General features: G+C 35.6%; 2 protein-coding genes across 2 annotated transcripts; both read left to right on the top strand.

Annotated features, from left to right (window-relative positions):
- Positions 1–3536: 3536 nt before the first annotated feature.
- LOC127455456 (cornifelin homolog B-like) lies at positions 3537–4949 on the top strand. The gene is made up of 4 exons (XM_051723375.1): positions 3537–3588; positions 3703–3818; positions 3989–4143; positions 4407–4949. Exons 2-4 carry the CDS (start codon positions 3716–3718, stop codon positions 4527–4529), a joined length of 381 nt encoding a protein of 126 aa, XP_051579335.1. The 5' UTR covers positions 3537–3588; positions 3703–3715; the 3' UTR covers positions 4530–4949.
- Positions 4950–8488: 3539 nt separating this feature from the next.
- On the top strand, positions 8489–12980 carry LOC127455463 (cornifelin homolog B-like). Its single transcript, XM_051723388.1, has 4 exons — positions 8489–8515; positions 9471–9599; positions 9767–9921; positions 12398–12980. The coding sequence occupies exons 2-4, from the start codon at positions 9497–9499 to the stop codon at positions 12518–12520; spliced, it is 381 nt and encodes a 126-aa protein (XP_051579348.1). The 5' UTR covers positions 8489–8515; positions 9471–9496; the 3' UTR covers positions 12521–12980.
- Positions 12981–14090: the final 1110 nt, after the last annotated feature.

Genomic DNA, 14090 nt, shown 5'->3' with positions numbered 1-14090 from the left:
TCCAACGGCATGGAAGAGCTTGACATTAACTCCATCGATATTCAGGGTCGGCCCAAGCATTTTGGGGGCCCTAAGCAGATTTTCAAAATGGGCCCCCCACAGGTATTACATTGAACCAAACACACCTAACATCAATAAGTAAGCAAGCTAAAAATTAAAAAGTCAATTAATTAAAAATATAAGCTTAAAAATTCAAAAATATCAGCTGTAGGTTATTAGCAAAGGCATAACTGCTTCAGATGTTCAAAAATGAACGAACATCTTTTTTTAAAATAATCACATGCACAAATGAATAAATATCTTTAAGGAAATACCAAGACTGTACAAATGAATAAGAAAGAATTAAATTACCAAGTTAAGGCATGGTAGATGCTATTTACACACAGACGATTTGCACAGCAGTGCATTATTGTGTACATATTCAGTGTATATAGTATAAGTGACAGAACTTAAATACATCGCTGGCAGCAGGACAGGACGGAATGCACCTGATTTGTCGCGTAATGGGTCCTTGTCACTGCTGCCTGTAAATGCCTAGTTCTAGAGAGTTCCATCACGGTGCACAATTGTGTCATCACAGGTCCAGGGAACAGGTAACCCTGTCGGTCGCCATTATGACCCTCACTCTCCACCGGCCCGTGATATGCCGAGCCGCTGGAGAAAGTCGCCACCCCACAGGCCACGGACCAGGAAACGCACGTGTGCGGCCGCCTGCTCCTCCCTACGCTGCACTGCCCAGCCTTCAGTGAGCCCCCGTTCACGGCAAGGACACATGTTTAATTTCAGTTATATCAAACTCTGTTTAGTCACTTTATTTACACCATTTGTGTTAATTTTTTATATAAAATAAATTACTCTCCGACAACTGACAGCATACAGAAACTGTCATCTTCACTTACATGGGATGGATATAGGGAAAAGAGTGAAATTGGCAAAAGGGGGACTCAAACTTGGGTCACCCACACTGCAGGTCAGCTTCCATACTAATATCACCACGCCAGTTCTTAATATATTAATGTCCAATTTACATAGCCTACTAATCTTTCCATGCTATTTTATCCAAGCCTGCATAGTAGTTTTGACAGGCTCAGTCGGACTATTGGCATGCAAATAGCCAAGTTGTTTGTCCAGTGCTATTTACACTTAGCACAAATAATTATTTGTCTATATTAATCCTGTGGTAGGAAGCCCCCGGTGGTCCTGAGGCCCTGTGTAGAAACTTATGTCGCTTAATAGGTAGGTCTGGCACTGTCAACATTTATGTTTAATTATTTGCAATTAGAGTAGTTGGTCCAGTTATCATTACCTTTGTTACATCAGGGTTTAGTTTAAAGGAACTGAAGTTGTTCATCCATTGAATCATGTTGTTGTTAAATGCAGACTGTAAGTTAAGTGGGAAGGTTTTGTTAAATATGACCCAAAAGTACTTTTTTTTGTAGCATCGGTTTTAAATTATTTTTACATTGTCGGATTTAAATTACCTCTGTGGAGGATGTCATGAATGTTTCAGGCTGAAAATTTTTTATTAAGTTGATGTACACTCACTGAGCACTTAATTAGACACCTGTAAACCTATTACTTATTCATGCGATTATCCAATCAGCCAATCGTGTGGCAGTTGGAAACGCCTTGTTGATGAGAGAGTTCAACAGAGAATGGCCAGACTGGTTCAAGCTGACAGAAAGGCTAACTCAGATAACCACTCTGTACAATTGTAGTGAGCAGAATAGCATCTCAGAATGCACAACAGTTAGAACCTTGAGGAAGATGGTATACAACAGCAGAAGACAATGTCAGGCGCTTTATTAGGACCTCAGTGCTCAGTGCGGTGTTAAAAAGTTTGAATGGATCAAATTGAAAATGAACTGCAAATGAACTGCGTTCAAGGGTTAAAAGCTGTAGAAGTTTTTATTAAAAATCAGTTCCACTTTCAGAAGACTACATCCTTACACAACAGTAAGTAATGAATGTTACATTTATATAGCGCTTTTCTGACACTACACTCAAAGTAATTTACACAGTAAACAGGGGACTCTCATCAACCACCAACAGTGTGCAGCATCCACCTGGATGATGCAACGGCAGCCATTGTGCACCAGTAACCTCACCACACATCAGCTATTGGTGGAGAGGAGAGAGAAGAGTTATAGAGCCAATTATTTATTAGGATGCCATTATTAGGAAGGGGGGAATTTGGCCAGAACACCTGGGTTACACCCCTACTCTTTACGAGAAGTGCCCAGTGATTTTTAATGACCACAGAGAGTCAGGACTTCAGTTTAACATCTCATCCAAAGGACGGTGCCTTTTTTACATTATAGTGTCCCTGTCACTATACTGGGGCATTGGGACCCACACAGACCACAGGGTGAGAACCTCCTGCTGGCCTCCCTAATACCTTTTCCAGCAGCAACCTTAGATTTCCCCAGGAGGTCTCCAGCCACCCTAGCCATGGGCTGCTCTCACTGCTACCATCAGGCAGGCCGTATCGCAGCATCAAGACCCACACTAGCCGACTTCATGACAGCTTCTCCCCCCAAGTGATCAGACTTTTGAACTGTTGATCTCTCACGATCAGTATATATCAGCACTGCACTTTATTAATCTCACACTGGACTGTCATAAATTATATTTTCTCTAAACAACACACTGGCAACTGACAGCTGAATTTCAACACAACACTTCATATTTATTTCCACTGATGGGGGGTGGGGGATATTGTGTTGTGTAAATCAGATGTTTATTGTATTTGTCATACTGCTATGATGCTTGGAACTGCACCCAAGACTTTCAACCACTGTTGTACATGGTTGAGTGACAATAAAGGGATTTGATTTGAGGTCTCCCATTCAGGTACTGACCAGGCTCAACCCTGCTTAGCTTCAATAGCTAACCACTATTGAGCTACAGGGTGATATGGCTGCTGACATGCAGATTCATAGGTTGCTTAACAAAGGTGAAATAAAGCATTAAATCTGTCATGTGAACACTAAAGTTATTTCATCAAGTAATCCTGATTCAATTATTTATTGAAAAAATTCAACATGCAGAGAACCCATACACCACTTTCGTGGAAAAATGCACAAGCCACTTGTTTGCAAAATAGTGGATTTTACTGGTAAATAGCAATATTCCAACAGGCCATCAGTCAGGTGACCTTCCTCAGTGCATGTTGTTTTGACATACCTTACAAGTTTAATCATTTACTGTAATTATTTGTTCTAAAGATTTGGATGAGTATGATGGGGGTTTTCTGTCTTTCTTACTTTCTTTCTAATGGTTCTCAGGATCACTAAACAGTTTTAAAAGGGTGACTCGTTATGTCTCACGTCAGCAGAACTGTTAATCACCTAAAATCTACCGATAAAAAGAAAAGCATGTACCCAACTAACCAGCTCTGTCACTGTGGAGACATGGTCGGATTCTAATCTCTAGGTATTGTCTGTGTACGTGTACATGTGTTTGTGTGCGTGTGCACTCATGTTTTTTTTGGTCACCGCCGGTTCTATAAAGTCACACTCCAATTCTCACCAGCACTCAGTCCTCATCTTCATTTCTAGAGTCTCTCCATCTCTCTCTTCTGCAACGGTAAGAGCAGCATAGAACTATAGTGACAGCCCCTGTCTTTTGATAATAACACTTGCTTTAACTTAAATGCATGTTTCAGTAATGTCCTAAATATTAATCTATGTTGTCTTTTAGACCACTAGTCATCATGGCATCTAAGATGGTTATTCAGCAGCCTAGGCCCCTCGTTTTGGCACCTGGTTCTGACCAATGGTCCTCAAGCATCTGTGAATGTGACAACGTCAATGACTGTGAGTGTCTTTCAATTGTCTTCACAGAATCTTATTGAGGAATGTCAGCTTGTCATCTTTCAAAATTCTAGTTGAATAATAAAGACTGTTTATCTGAATCTTGAATATGTTTAAGTTACTTTTCTTCTATTTCACAAAATGACTGATTGTCCCATCATGTTGGTCTGCAGGTTGCTTTGCGTGCTGGTGTTTACCATGTTTCGCCTGCATCACATCCAGAGATCACGGAGAGTGTCTCTGCTTGCCTTTGCTGGACAGCTGTGGTTTCCTCCCACCCATCACTTTGGCGATGAGAGTGTCTGTCCGACGCACCTACGGCATCGAGGTAAACTTGGGCTACAGACACTAACAATTAGTGTGAAACTGTTTAAGTAATTTGTAAATGCCAGAATTGCATTAAAATGTAGATTTGGCTTCAAAGCCGATAAGACAGATGGTGTAAAATATTCTTTGATGCTGGACATGTAGCTAGACATGTATAACTGAACTCAAATGAGAAGTTAACTTTATGTTTGTCTGCAATCTGTGTCAGCTTCAGTGACTGATCCTGGATCTGCTTTAATATTTTAATCTTCCTCTCTATAACAGGACTCCATTTGCAATGACTGTGTGTATGCTTGCTGCTGCGGACCATGCTCCTGGTGCCAGATAAGACGTGAGTTGAAAGCTCGTAACCATCCCGTCACTCTCATCAACAACCGAGCAAAATAAAGAGTTTCATCATCATTATCATCATCATGATTGCCACCATTTTGTAACCTCAACTCTGAAATAAGCTTTAAGAGTGTCAGAGAAGTGTAATGCTCTGTTTGGAATTCAGTTCTGACCCAGGGATTGGTGTGGAATTCAGTACTTGTCTACTGTCTATTGAGAAATGAAGACTGAAATATCTTCTCTAAAATAATACATAAGTCTTTATGGCAACAACCATATTATTCTTTTATAACTAAGACTTACTTCGAGCACAATGACATATTTGCATCATTTTAGAGATTATGGCCCTGCATTGGAAGGTACTTGTTTATTTTGTTTCAAACCTGTTACTTTTAGTTGTTGTTTTTAATGTTATCAATTACTTTTAATGCATTATAATGTCATAAGACATATGTTTGAATAAAAGAATTGTATTAAAATTGCACTCAAAATTGTGTTTTTTGCATGCAAATTTTTCATTAATGCTGCATTAACCCCCCCCCCCCCCGCCCCCCCCAACATATGACAGACAGACAGACAGACAGAAAATATTTAAAGCAATTAAAAATGTGGTTAGATTTTCCATGACTGCTAAAAATATGTTTAAAGGAATATTCAATGTTCGAAACAAGTTAAGCTCAATCGACAGCATTTGTGGCATAAAGTTGATTACCACAAAAAATAAAATTTTGGCTCATCCCTACCTTTCTTTAAAAAAAGCAAAAATGTAAGTTACTGTGAGCCACATACAAAGGAAGTTAATGGGGCCAGTTTTTGGAGGATTTAAAGGTGGAAATGTGAATCTTATAATTATATAAAAGCACTTACATAAATTCTTCTGTTAAAACTCATGTATTATTTTAGCTGTGAAGTTATCTAAATTGTTATTTTTACAGTCGATTTAGGGTTTGTTGACATAACATCCACATTAATGAAGTTAATTATATTATAAATAATATAAAATGTTATATTATATATTATAAAATTGGCTATAACTTTAAACAGAAAAGTTTGGTAAGCGATTATATCACACTAAAATCATGTTAACATGCATATTGTTCACATATTGTGAATATACTTTTTAAACAATTAGTATTTTAATGTTTACAGATTGGCCTCATTCACTTCCATTGTAAGTGCCATTTATGCTTTTTTTTTTTTTTTTAAAGAAAATGAGGGGCAAGTCAAAATAAATTTTTGTGGTAATCAGTATTATACCACAAATGCTGTCGATTGATCTTAACTTGTAGTGATCCTGGAATATTCCTTTAATAACAGCAATAATCTGATTGTATACATTTATCATACACAGCTGATACATATTAATGATGCAACATAATTCCTTCAAACACCATACCTTCTAATAAACTCTGTGGTTAATATGAGGCAGATAATTAAGTCTGTTCAATTCAAATAATAAAGTAGATTACTTATTTGGTTCTCAGAGTTGGATTGAATCTAAAGTTATAAAAACAGTGATCAGTGTCAAGTGGGTAAAATAAGTTTATGGATTACTTGAGCTTTGAATGACCACTTTTAAAACACACACATTTAAATGCCACATATACAGTATATGTCATAGATTTTGCAGCCACAAATAAAAGTTGTTAACCATACCAGATTTGTTTCAGTCAAAAGAATGAGGAAATGGTGCATTTTGTAATACCATAGAGTTTGGAAATTTTTATTATACAGTTGTGCTCAAAAGTTTGCATACCCTGGCAGAAATTGTGACATTTTGGCATTGATTTTGAAAATATGACTGATCATGCAAAAAAAACCTGTCTTTTATTTAAGGATAGTGATCATATGAAGCCATTTATTATCACATAGTTGTTTGGCTTCTTTTTAAATCATAATGATAACAGAAATCACCCAAAATGGCCCTGATCAAAAGTTTACATACTCTTGAATGTTTGGCCTTGTTACAGACACACAAGGTGACACACACAGGTTTAAATGGCAATTAAAGGTTAATTTCCCACACCTGTGGCTTTTTAAATTGCAATTAGTGTCTGTGTATAAATAGTCATTGAGTTTGTTAGCTCTCACGTGGATGCACTGAGCAGGCTTGATACTGAGCCATGGGGAGCAGAACAGAACTGTCAAAAGACCTGCGTAACAAGGTAATGGAACTTTATAAACATGGAAAAGGGTATAAAAAGATATCCAAAGCCTTGAAAATACCAGTCAGTACTGTTCAATCACATATTAAGAAGTGGAAAATTTGGGGATCTCTTGATACCAAGCCAAGGTCAGGTAGACCAAGAAAGATTTCAGCCACAACTGCCAGAAGAATTTTTTGATAGGGAAAAAAAAAAAAAAAAAACACACACACAGGTAACCTCAGGAGAAATACAGGCTGATCTGGAAAAAGACGGTGTGGTTGTTTCAAGGAGCACAATACTTGTTGACCCCTCTCCAAACATAGCGCTTATGGTTGTGACCATAAAGCTCTATTTTGGTCTCGTCACTCCAAATTACAGTGTGCCAGAAGCTGTGAGGCGTGTCAAGGTGTTGTCGGGCATATAGTAACCGGGCTTTTTGTGACATTGGCTTCTTTCTGGCAACTCGACCATACAGCTCATTTTTGTTCAAGTATCGTCGTATTGTGCTCCTTAAAACAACCACCCGTCTTTTTCCAGAGCAGCCTGTATTTCTCCTGAGGTTACTTATGGGTTTATCTTTGTATCCCGAACAATTCTTCTGGCAGTTGTGGCTGAAGTCTTTCTTGGTCTAACTGAACTTGGATTGGTATCAAGAGATACCCGAATTTTCCACTTTTAATAAGTGATTGAACAGTGCTGACTGGCATTTTCAAGGCTTTGGGTATATTTTTATATCCTTTTCCATCTTTATAAAGTTCCATTACCTTGTTAAGCAGGTCTTTTGACAGTTCTTTTCTGCTCCCCGTTGCCAGTATCTAGCCTGCTCAGTGCATTCATGTGAGAGCTAACAAACTCATTGGCTATTTATACACAGACACTAATTGCAATTTAAAGAGCCACAGGTATGGGAAATGAACCTTTAATTGCCATTTAAACCTGTGTGTGTCACCTTGTGTGTCTGTAACATGGCCAAATATTCAAGGGTATGTAAACTTTTGATCAGGGCCATTTGGGTGATTTCTGTTATCATTATGATTTAAAAAGAAGCCAAATAACTATGTGATAATAAATGGCTTCATATGCTCACTATCCTTAAATAAAAGACAGTTTTTTTGCATGATCAGTCATATTTTCAAAATCAATGCCAAAATTTCACAATTTCTGCCAGGATATGCAAAATTTTGAGCACAATTGTAACTGAACAGAAAGCAGTATAAATGTACTCCAAATGTGCACTATACTTTCATGTAACCACAAAGTATATACACAGGTAAATGTAAAACCTGAGACGTGGTGTACTGCCAGTTTATGATATCTACAGTAGCTCTTCTTTGCATAATCAGTACATCAAGAATTCTCAGATTATTTCATAAAATGTTCCAGATAACTACTAAGAATTAATCAATAATGTTGCTGATGATATGATTATTTTTTGAGTGACCAAAGTTTCACTACTTCCAAAAACAAATCCCTACATCAGAATAGAGACCATTACAATATATTATGGCATTAATCTCATCTGATTGTACAAATTCTAGGTACTTTTCCTTAATTACAACAAAAAATAAATACAAAAGGAATTGCAGCACTTAAATTGCAGCTTTACTGTCACAAACAAAGAACCTTTTGTCATTTGGTATTTCATGTCAATTTTTTCAAAATCTGTTGATCTGGCATACTTCTCATAACTGTCATTATTACCATGCTACAGTCTGATGGGAACAGACCTAGAAAGCAGTTCTTTGATAAGCATCCTTCACTATGTGCATATGTGTGCACGTGTCTGAGTTTGAATCTGCGTCTAGACATTCCCGCTGCCACTCTCCTCCTTTAAATAAAATGACAGCATCACCCTCTCAGGGTGTCAGTCACTTACTGAATGCATCTCTGTCCCAGGTAAGGCTAAATGCTCTATAGAAATAGAAAAATCATATGTTAAAATAAGGTGTTTATAGAGAATAAAATGTTCAATTGAGAGGCTGAAGTTAATTAAAGGTGAAAGCAACTTATCAAATTAAATACATTTACTTAAAATGTAATTTTTTAGAATTCTCACACTGCCTGACTTTTGAAATGGACATTACTTTCTTTTTAATTGTTAAAGTAATGTGGAAGTGACATGATGTACTAACAATTAACAACCATATTTTTCAGCATTTATTAATTGATAAATGTTGATTTATAAATATACCATTATTCATTGTTAGTTTATGTTAGTTCATAATGCATTCACTAATGTTAATGTACACAAAATTGAAAGTTAAATATTAAACATGTACTAGTAAATTCTGAAATGAACAATAACCAAGATAAATGCTTTTAAAGTATTGTTCATTGTTAGCTCATGTGAACTATTGTGTAAACTAATTGGTAACACTTTACAATAAGGTTCTATTTGTTAACATTATAGTAAATGCATTAGGTATCATAAATTAACAATGAACAATATTTTTAAACAGCATTTTTTGATCTTGGTTAATGTTAATTTATAAAAATACAATTGTTCATTGTTATTTCATGTTAGTTAATGGTGCATTAACTAATGTTAACATATAGAACTTTGAATATTAACAATTTATTATTATACTTAGAAATGAACATTAACCAAGATTATTAATAATGAATAAATACTAATTATTAAATAATAATAAATGATATAATAATAAATTATGAATAATAAATTAGGTAAAAGTATTGTACATTATTAGTTCATGTTAACTACTGAAGTTAACTAATGTTAATGAATACAACATTATTGTAAAGTGTCAACAACTAATTTTAACGTATACAACCTTAATGTAAAGTATAGTTTTGCTTCAGAATTATAATCAGATTCTATTTTTGATTTCAGAGTATAACATCTAAGAAACATTCATCATGGCAACCAAGATGGTGATTCAACAGCCCAGGCCACTGGTGGTGGCAGCTGCATCAGACCAGTGGAGCACCAGCATCTGTGAATGTGACAGCGTCAATGAATGTGAGTTGAAGTGTTAAATAAGATCTCACACATGATTAGTGTTAAGAATCGTGTTTGTTAGTTTTTAAAGTTAGTTCTAGGCAGATGCTTTCCATTAAATCAATAAAAGGATGGTCGTACTGTTTAACAATAGCTCAGTAATCTGTGGGTTTTCGGCACTTTTACAGGCTGTTTCTCTGTGTGTTGTTTCCCCTGCTTTGCCTGCATCACTGCCAGAGACCACGGAGAGTGTCTTTGCCTTCCCCTATTGGACAGTTGTGGAATACTCCCCCCCATCACACTCTCCATGAGAGTTTCCACACGCCGGCGTTATGGCATCACTGTAAGTACAAAAAGATCAATTACAAAACAGCGGAACTGAAGCATTGATTAGAAAGATGTAGCTATCCATTTAATTTGGCTTTAAGACAAATGTAAAGTTTAAGCTAAATCAATCAGTCTATACTATTAGAGGCTAAAGATTAGGGACTATCACATAATAGAAAAATACACAAAGGTGCACTCAGTAACTTTTGTCTTTGTGTCATCTTGGACTTACACTGACACCTAGTGGCTTGGATGCAGCATCATTTAAAATCAATAGTGTTCAGTTTCAGATGCCATTGTAGAAATTTCAATTCACAGTCAGCCATGATTACTTTAATCAATGAGTGAAAGTGTCAAATAACAGGATGGTTACTGAGATTAAACAAGTAGTATTCGACTGGACATGTGATTCTAAAATGGCAGCCCCCATGTGCGGACCCTCTCCATGTAGAATAAAACAGCTTTATAAGGTTACTGATATGACTGGAGTCTTCATTTTAATGTGAGTGGTCATGATTCACTACATATATTGTAAAATTACAATTCATGTCCTTAGGAGTTAAAATTTTAATGAGGAAAAAATTGCATCATAATTTACTTACCCTCATGTCATTCCAAACCCGTATGACTTTCTTTATTATGCAGAGCACAAAAGGAGATGTTTTAACTAATATAACGGACCATCTTTTTAATATAATTGCAGTTGATTGTGACTCACTTTTTCATAAAAGTAGTCCATGCGGCTTGTGTGTCATATTCAAAATCTTCTGAAGGCATGCGAAATTTCAATTATTAGTTTTTTTTTTACCTCTGTTGCGCATTAATGAGCATTATGAGAGAAGGCCATTTACACTGGCTCAGCGGTTTAGCGCTAAAACAACGCAAATTCTCTCACGAACATACAGGCCACTTCTATCACAGTGCTCATATGAGACAACATATGGGTAAGCTATAAAATAATTTACATTTTTCTGTGAATTATTCCTTAAAAGCAATATCACACAAGCAAGATTTTATACTGAATATCAGCATGGCTGGATTCGGATATATGCCGCAGGTAACAGTGTTATTAAAGTATTTTGTCATTTATTAACCCTCATGCCATTCCAGATGTATACTGTATGACTTTCTTTATTCTGCTGAACACCAACAAAGATTTTTAGAAGAATATTTCACCTCTGTAGGTCCATACAATGCAAGTTAACATGGTCCAAAATCTAGATGGTGCTGGGAAATATAATCAAGCTTGAAATCATGATTGCCAAGGAGACTGCTGATGTCAAGATTTATAGTAAAAAGGACTTAAATATTGATCTGTTTGTCACTCACACCTATCATATCACTTCTAAAGACATGGATTTACTGTAACCACTGGAGTCGTATGCATTACTTTTATGCCACCTTTATGTGCTTTTTGGAGCTTCAAAGTTTTGGACCCTATTGACTTGTATTGTATAGACCTACAGAGCTGAAATATTCTTCTAAAAATCTTCATTTGTGTTCAGCAGAAGAAAGAAAGTCATACACATGTGGGTTGGCATGAGGGTGAGTAAATGATGAGAGAATTTTCATTTTGGGGTGAATTATTCCTTTAATTGTGTACTCCCTAAAGATTTGTTTAGTAAAGATTTATAATCATTTAAGGAAATACATATGGATACAATGTGAATCAAGCTTAAATGTCCACTGTCATTTTACCCATATTCACCCTATATTATAAAATTTGCAACATTTACAGTCCACATTAAACATGAAAATACCACAAGATAGAGGTAACACAAGACTGCCCTGAAAAATGTAATGTTAGACTTTTTAAATTACATCAGTAAACACAGCTTTGGCAGCTATAACAAAATACTAAAACTAAAATAAAAACAAACTAAACTGAAACTACAAAACACTGAAAAAAACGAAAACTCAGCTAAAACTAACAGATAAACTGTGAAAACAAACAAAAACTAAACTAAATTGTAATGAAAAATTGAATATAAAATAGAAATAAAAACTAGATTAAAAATATACTATAATAACACTGGCAGGTAATCATATTCAGTAGAACAGCACGCTTGCTCGGGTGATATTGCTTTTATACAATGGTCCAAGAAATAAGAAATATTTAATAAGCGTAATAACTTAAGATTTAGACACAATTTAGCAAGTTAGTTTGTATATTTTTCTTCGCCAAAGTAAAAAGTTTCAAAAGAAGCAAAACCATCAAGCACTGAGTATCACAAATTTCAAAGAGGAAATGGACAGCATGTCTGGACCGCCAGAGGGATAGAAACAGTGAAACATCCTGGTTCTGTTATACTAAATATCAGCACTCTTGCAATACTGCTTGGCCAATCAAATTAGATGACTGTAACTAACTGTTGTATTAATTTTAATACTACTGAAGTAAAAATAATTAAATTAATTGCAAGCCAAGGATCTTAAAAAATGCAGCTAAGTGCTGGCCATTACATTTGACCCTTTCTCTTTTCTTCCTGCAGGACAGTATCTGCAATGACTGTGTGTATGCTTGCTTCTGTGGACCGTGCTCCTGGTGCCAGATCAGACGAGAGATGAAGGCAAGACTCCATCCAGTCACACTGATCAACAACAGGCCAACTTAAAGATCAACATCATCATCATCATCATCACCACATTTTGTCCTCATTGCCTTCTCCATCACCCTTGCCCTTATTCAGATCAAAGTCGTGTCAGTGAAAAACAAAGACTTGCATGTCTAATCTGAGGTTCTGATCTCCTCTTGCTCCCACACCACTGGTCTGAGATCAGCTTTTGACATGCCATTTTTGGAATGTTTTCTACACACTGTATTGTTGGTGTACAGCTCTGATCCAGAGAATGTGGAGTGAAGAATACAACCTCCTAATAAATATGGAGTGAAGAATACAACCTCCTAATAAATGGATCCTCCTAATAAATATGCAAGTCTGTCATTTTTAAGTGTAGAGTGTCACAACATATTTATGAGTTGTACTTTCATGAATTATTTTTTATTACAGGTTGTTGTATCTGGATGCTTATATTTTAAAAGACAGCCTATTTTTTTTTTTTTTTTTAGATATACTCTGCATCTTTATGGAAATATCTGCTTCACCACATGTTCACTGTAGTTGATTGGTTGCTATACTGAGGCACTGGACTGCGACACTATAGGTTTGATATTTGAAAATATGTTTTTGTGTGTTTGTTTGTGCAGATATTTGAATGAATTGATACCTTAGAGAACAAACTAACGTGTTAGGAGTGCTCAGTAAAGATGAGCATTTGCCTTTCATGTAAGATTTATCTTTCATCTGGACTGATTACATGACCAAAAAACTTATTTAAAAAAGCACTCTTCATTTCATATATTATAAAATCAGTCTGATCAATTTTAGGAAAAACGTGACTCTATCTACATTTCTGCACAACCAGAATTATGTTGCCACAGGTAAAATTCACTTTAGTTCCCAGGTGAAATGTTCACAACTTTTCTTCCTATACAGATGTGGCTTTACAGTAATAGGCTCAGAAAGTTGCCTTATTTTCTCTAGATAATTTTCTATCTACTTGAATATATGTTTTTTTTTAACCCAGTATTATGTCATTATAATCAGCTCATAATCATTGATTATACTTGTAATAATTTGTATGAATTAACCAGTTGGCAAAATCGGTATCATACAAATCAGTCGATTAACACAATTTCAAATCTATACAATTCGCCACCAGTTTACATTCCACAAATAGATTTATTTGTAAGCCTGACCCCTGAATTTTGACTTTAATCTAAAAATATTACGAGTTTAATCTCATACTGCAACGACTATATTCTTGAAACTTTATGACTTTTTTTTCTGAATACTATGCCATTTTTTCCAATGTTGTCATAAATTCTTGTCTATTATATTCTTGTCTTTTTAAAGTATTGGAATGGCACTTCATGTGTAAAACTGTACAGATATTATGTATATTAGTTTTAATGTAAGAATATTACCACAGAATTTTGAATCCTTGTGTTGTGTTCATTTGTACTAACAACATTTGTGTTACCAGTCAAAAATGACAGGCCCACTAAGATTGTTATTACATCTCTCATATTACATATATTATCCCAGGAAATTGGATTAGATGTTTTTGTCAACTTCTTTTTTAGTAATTATGACAGGTTTTGTACTTCTTATTTGAACATAT

Source organism: Myxocyprinus asiaticus, chromosome 2 (genome assembly GCF_019703515.2).
Source record: "Myxocyprinus asiaticus isolate MX2 ecotype Aquarium Trade chromosome 2, UBuf_Myxa_2, whole genome shotgun sequence".
NCBI classification, from domain to species: Eukaryota; Metazoa; Chordata; class Actinopteri; order Cypriniformes; family Catostomidae; genus Myxocyprinus; species Myxocyprinus asiaticus.
Note: the sequence above shows the minus strand (reverse complement) of the source record. Positions and strands in the feature narration are given on the sequence as shown.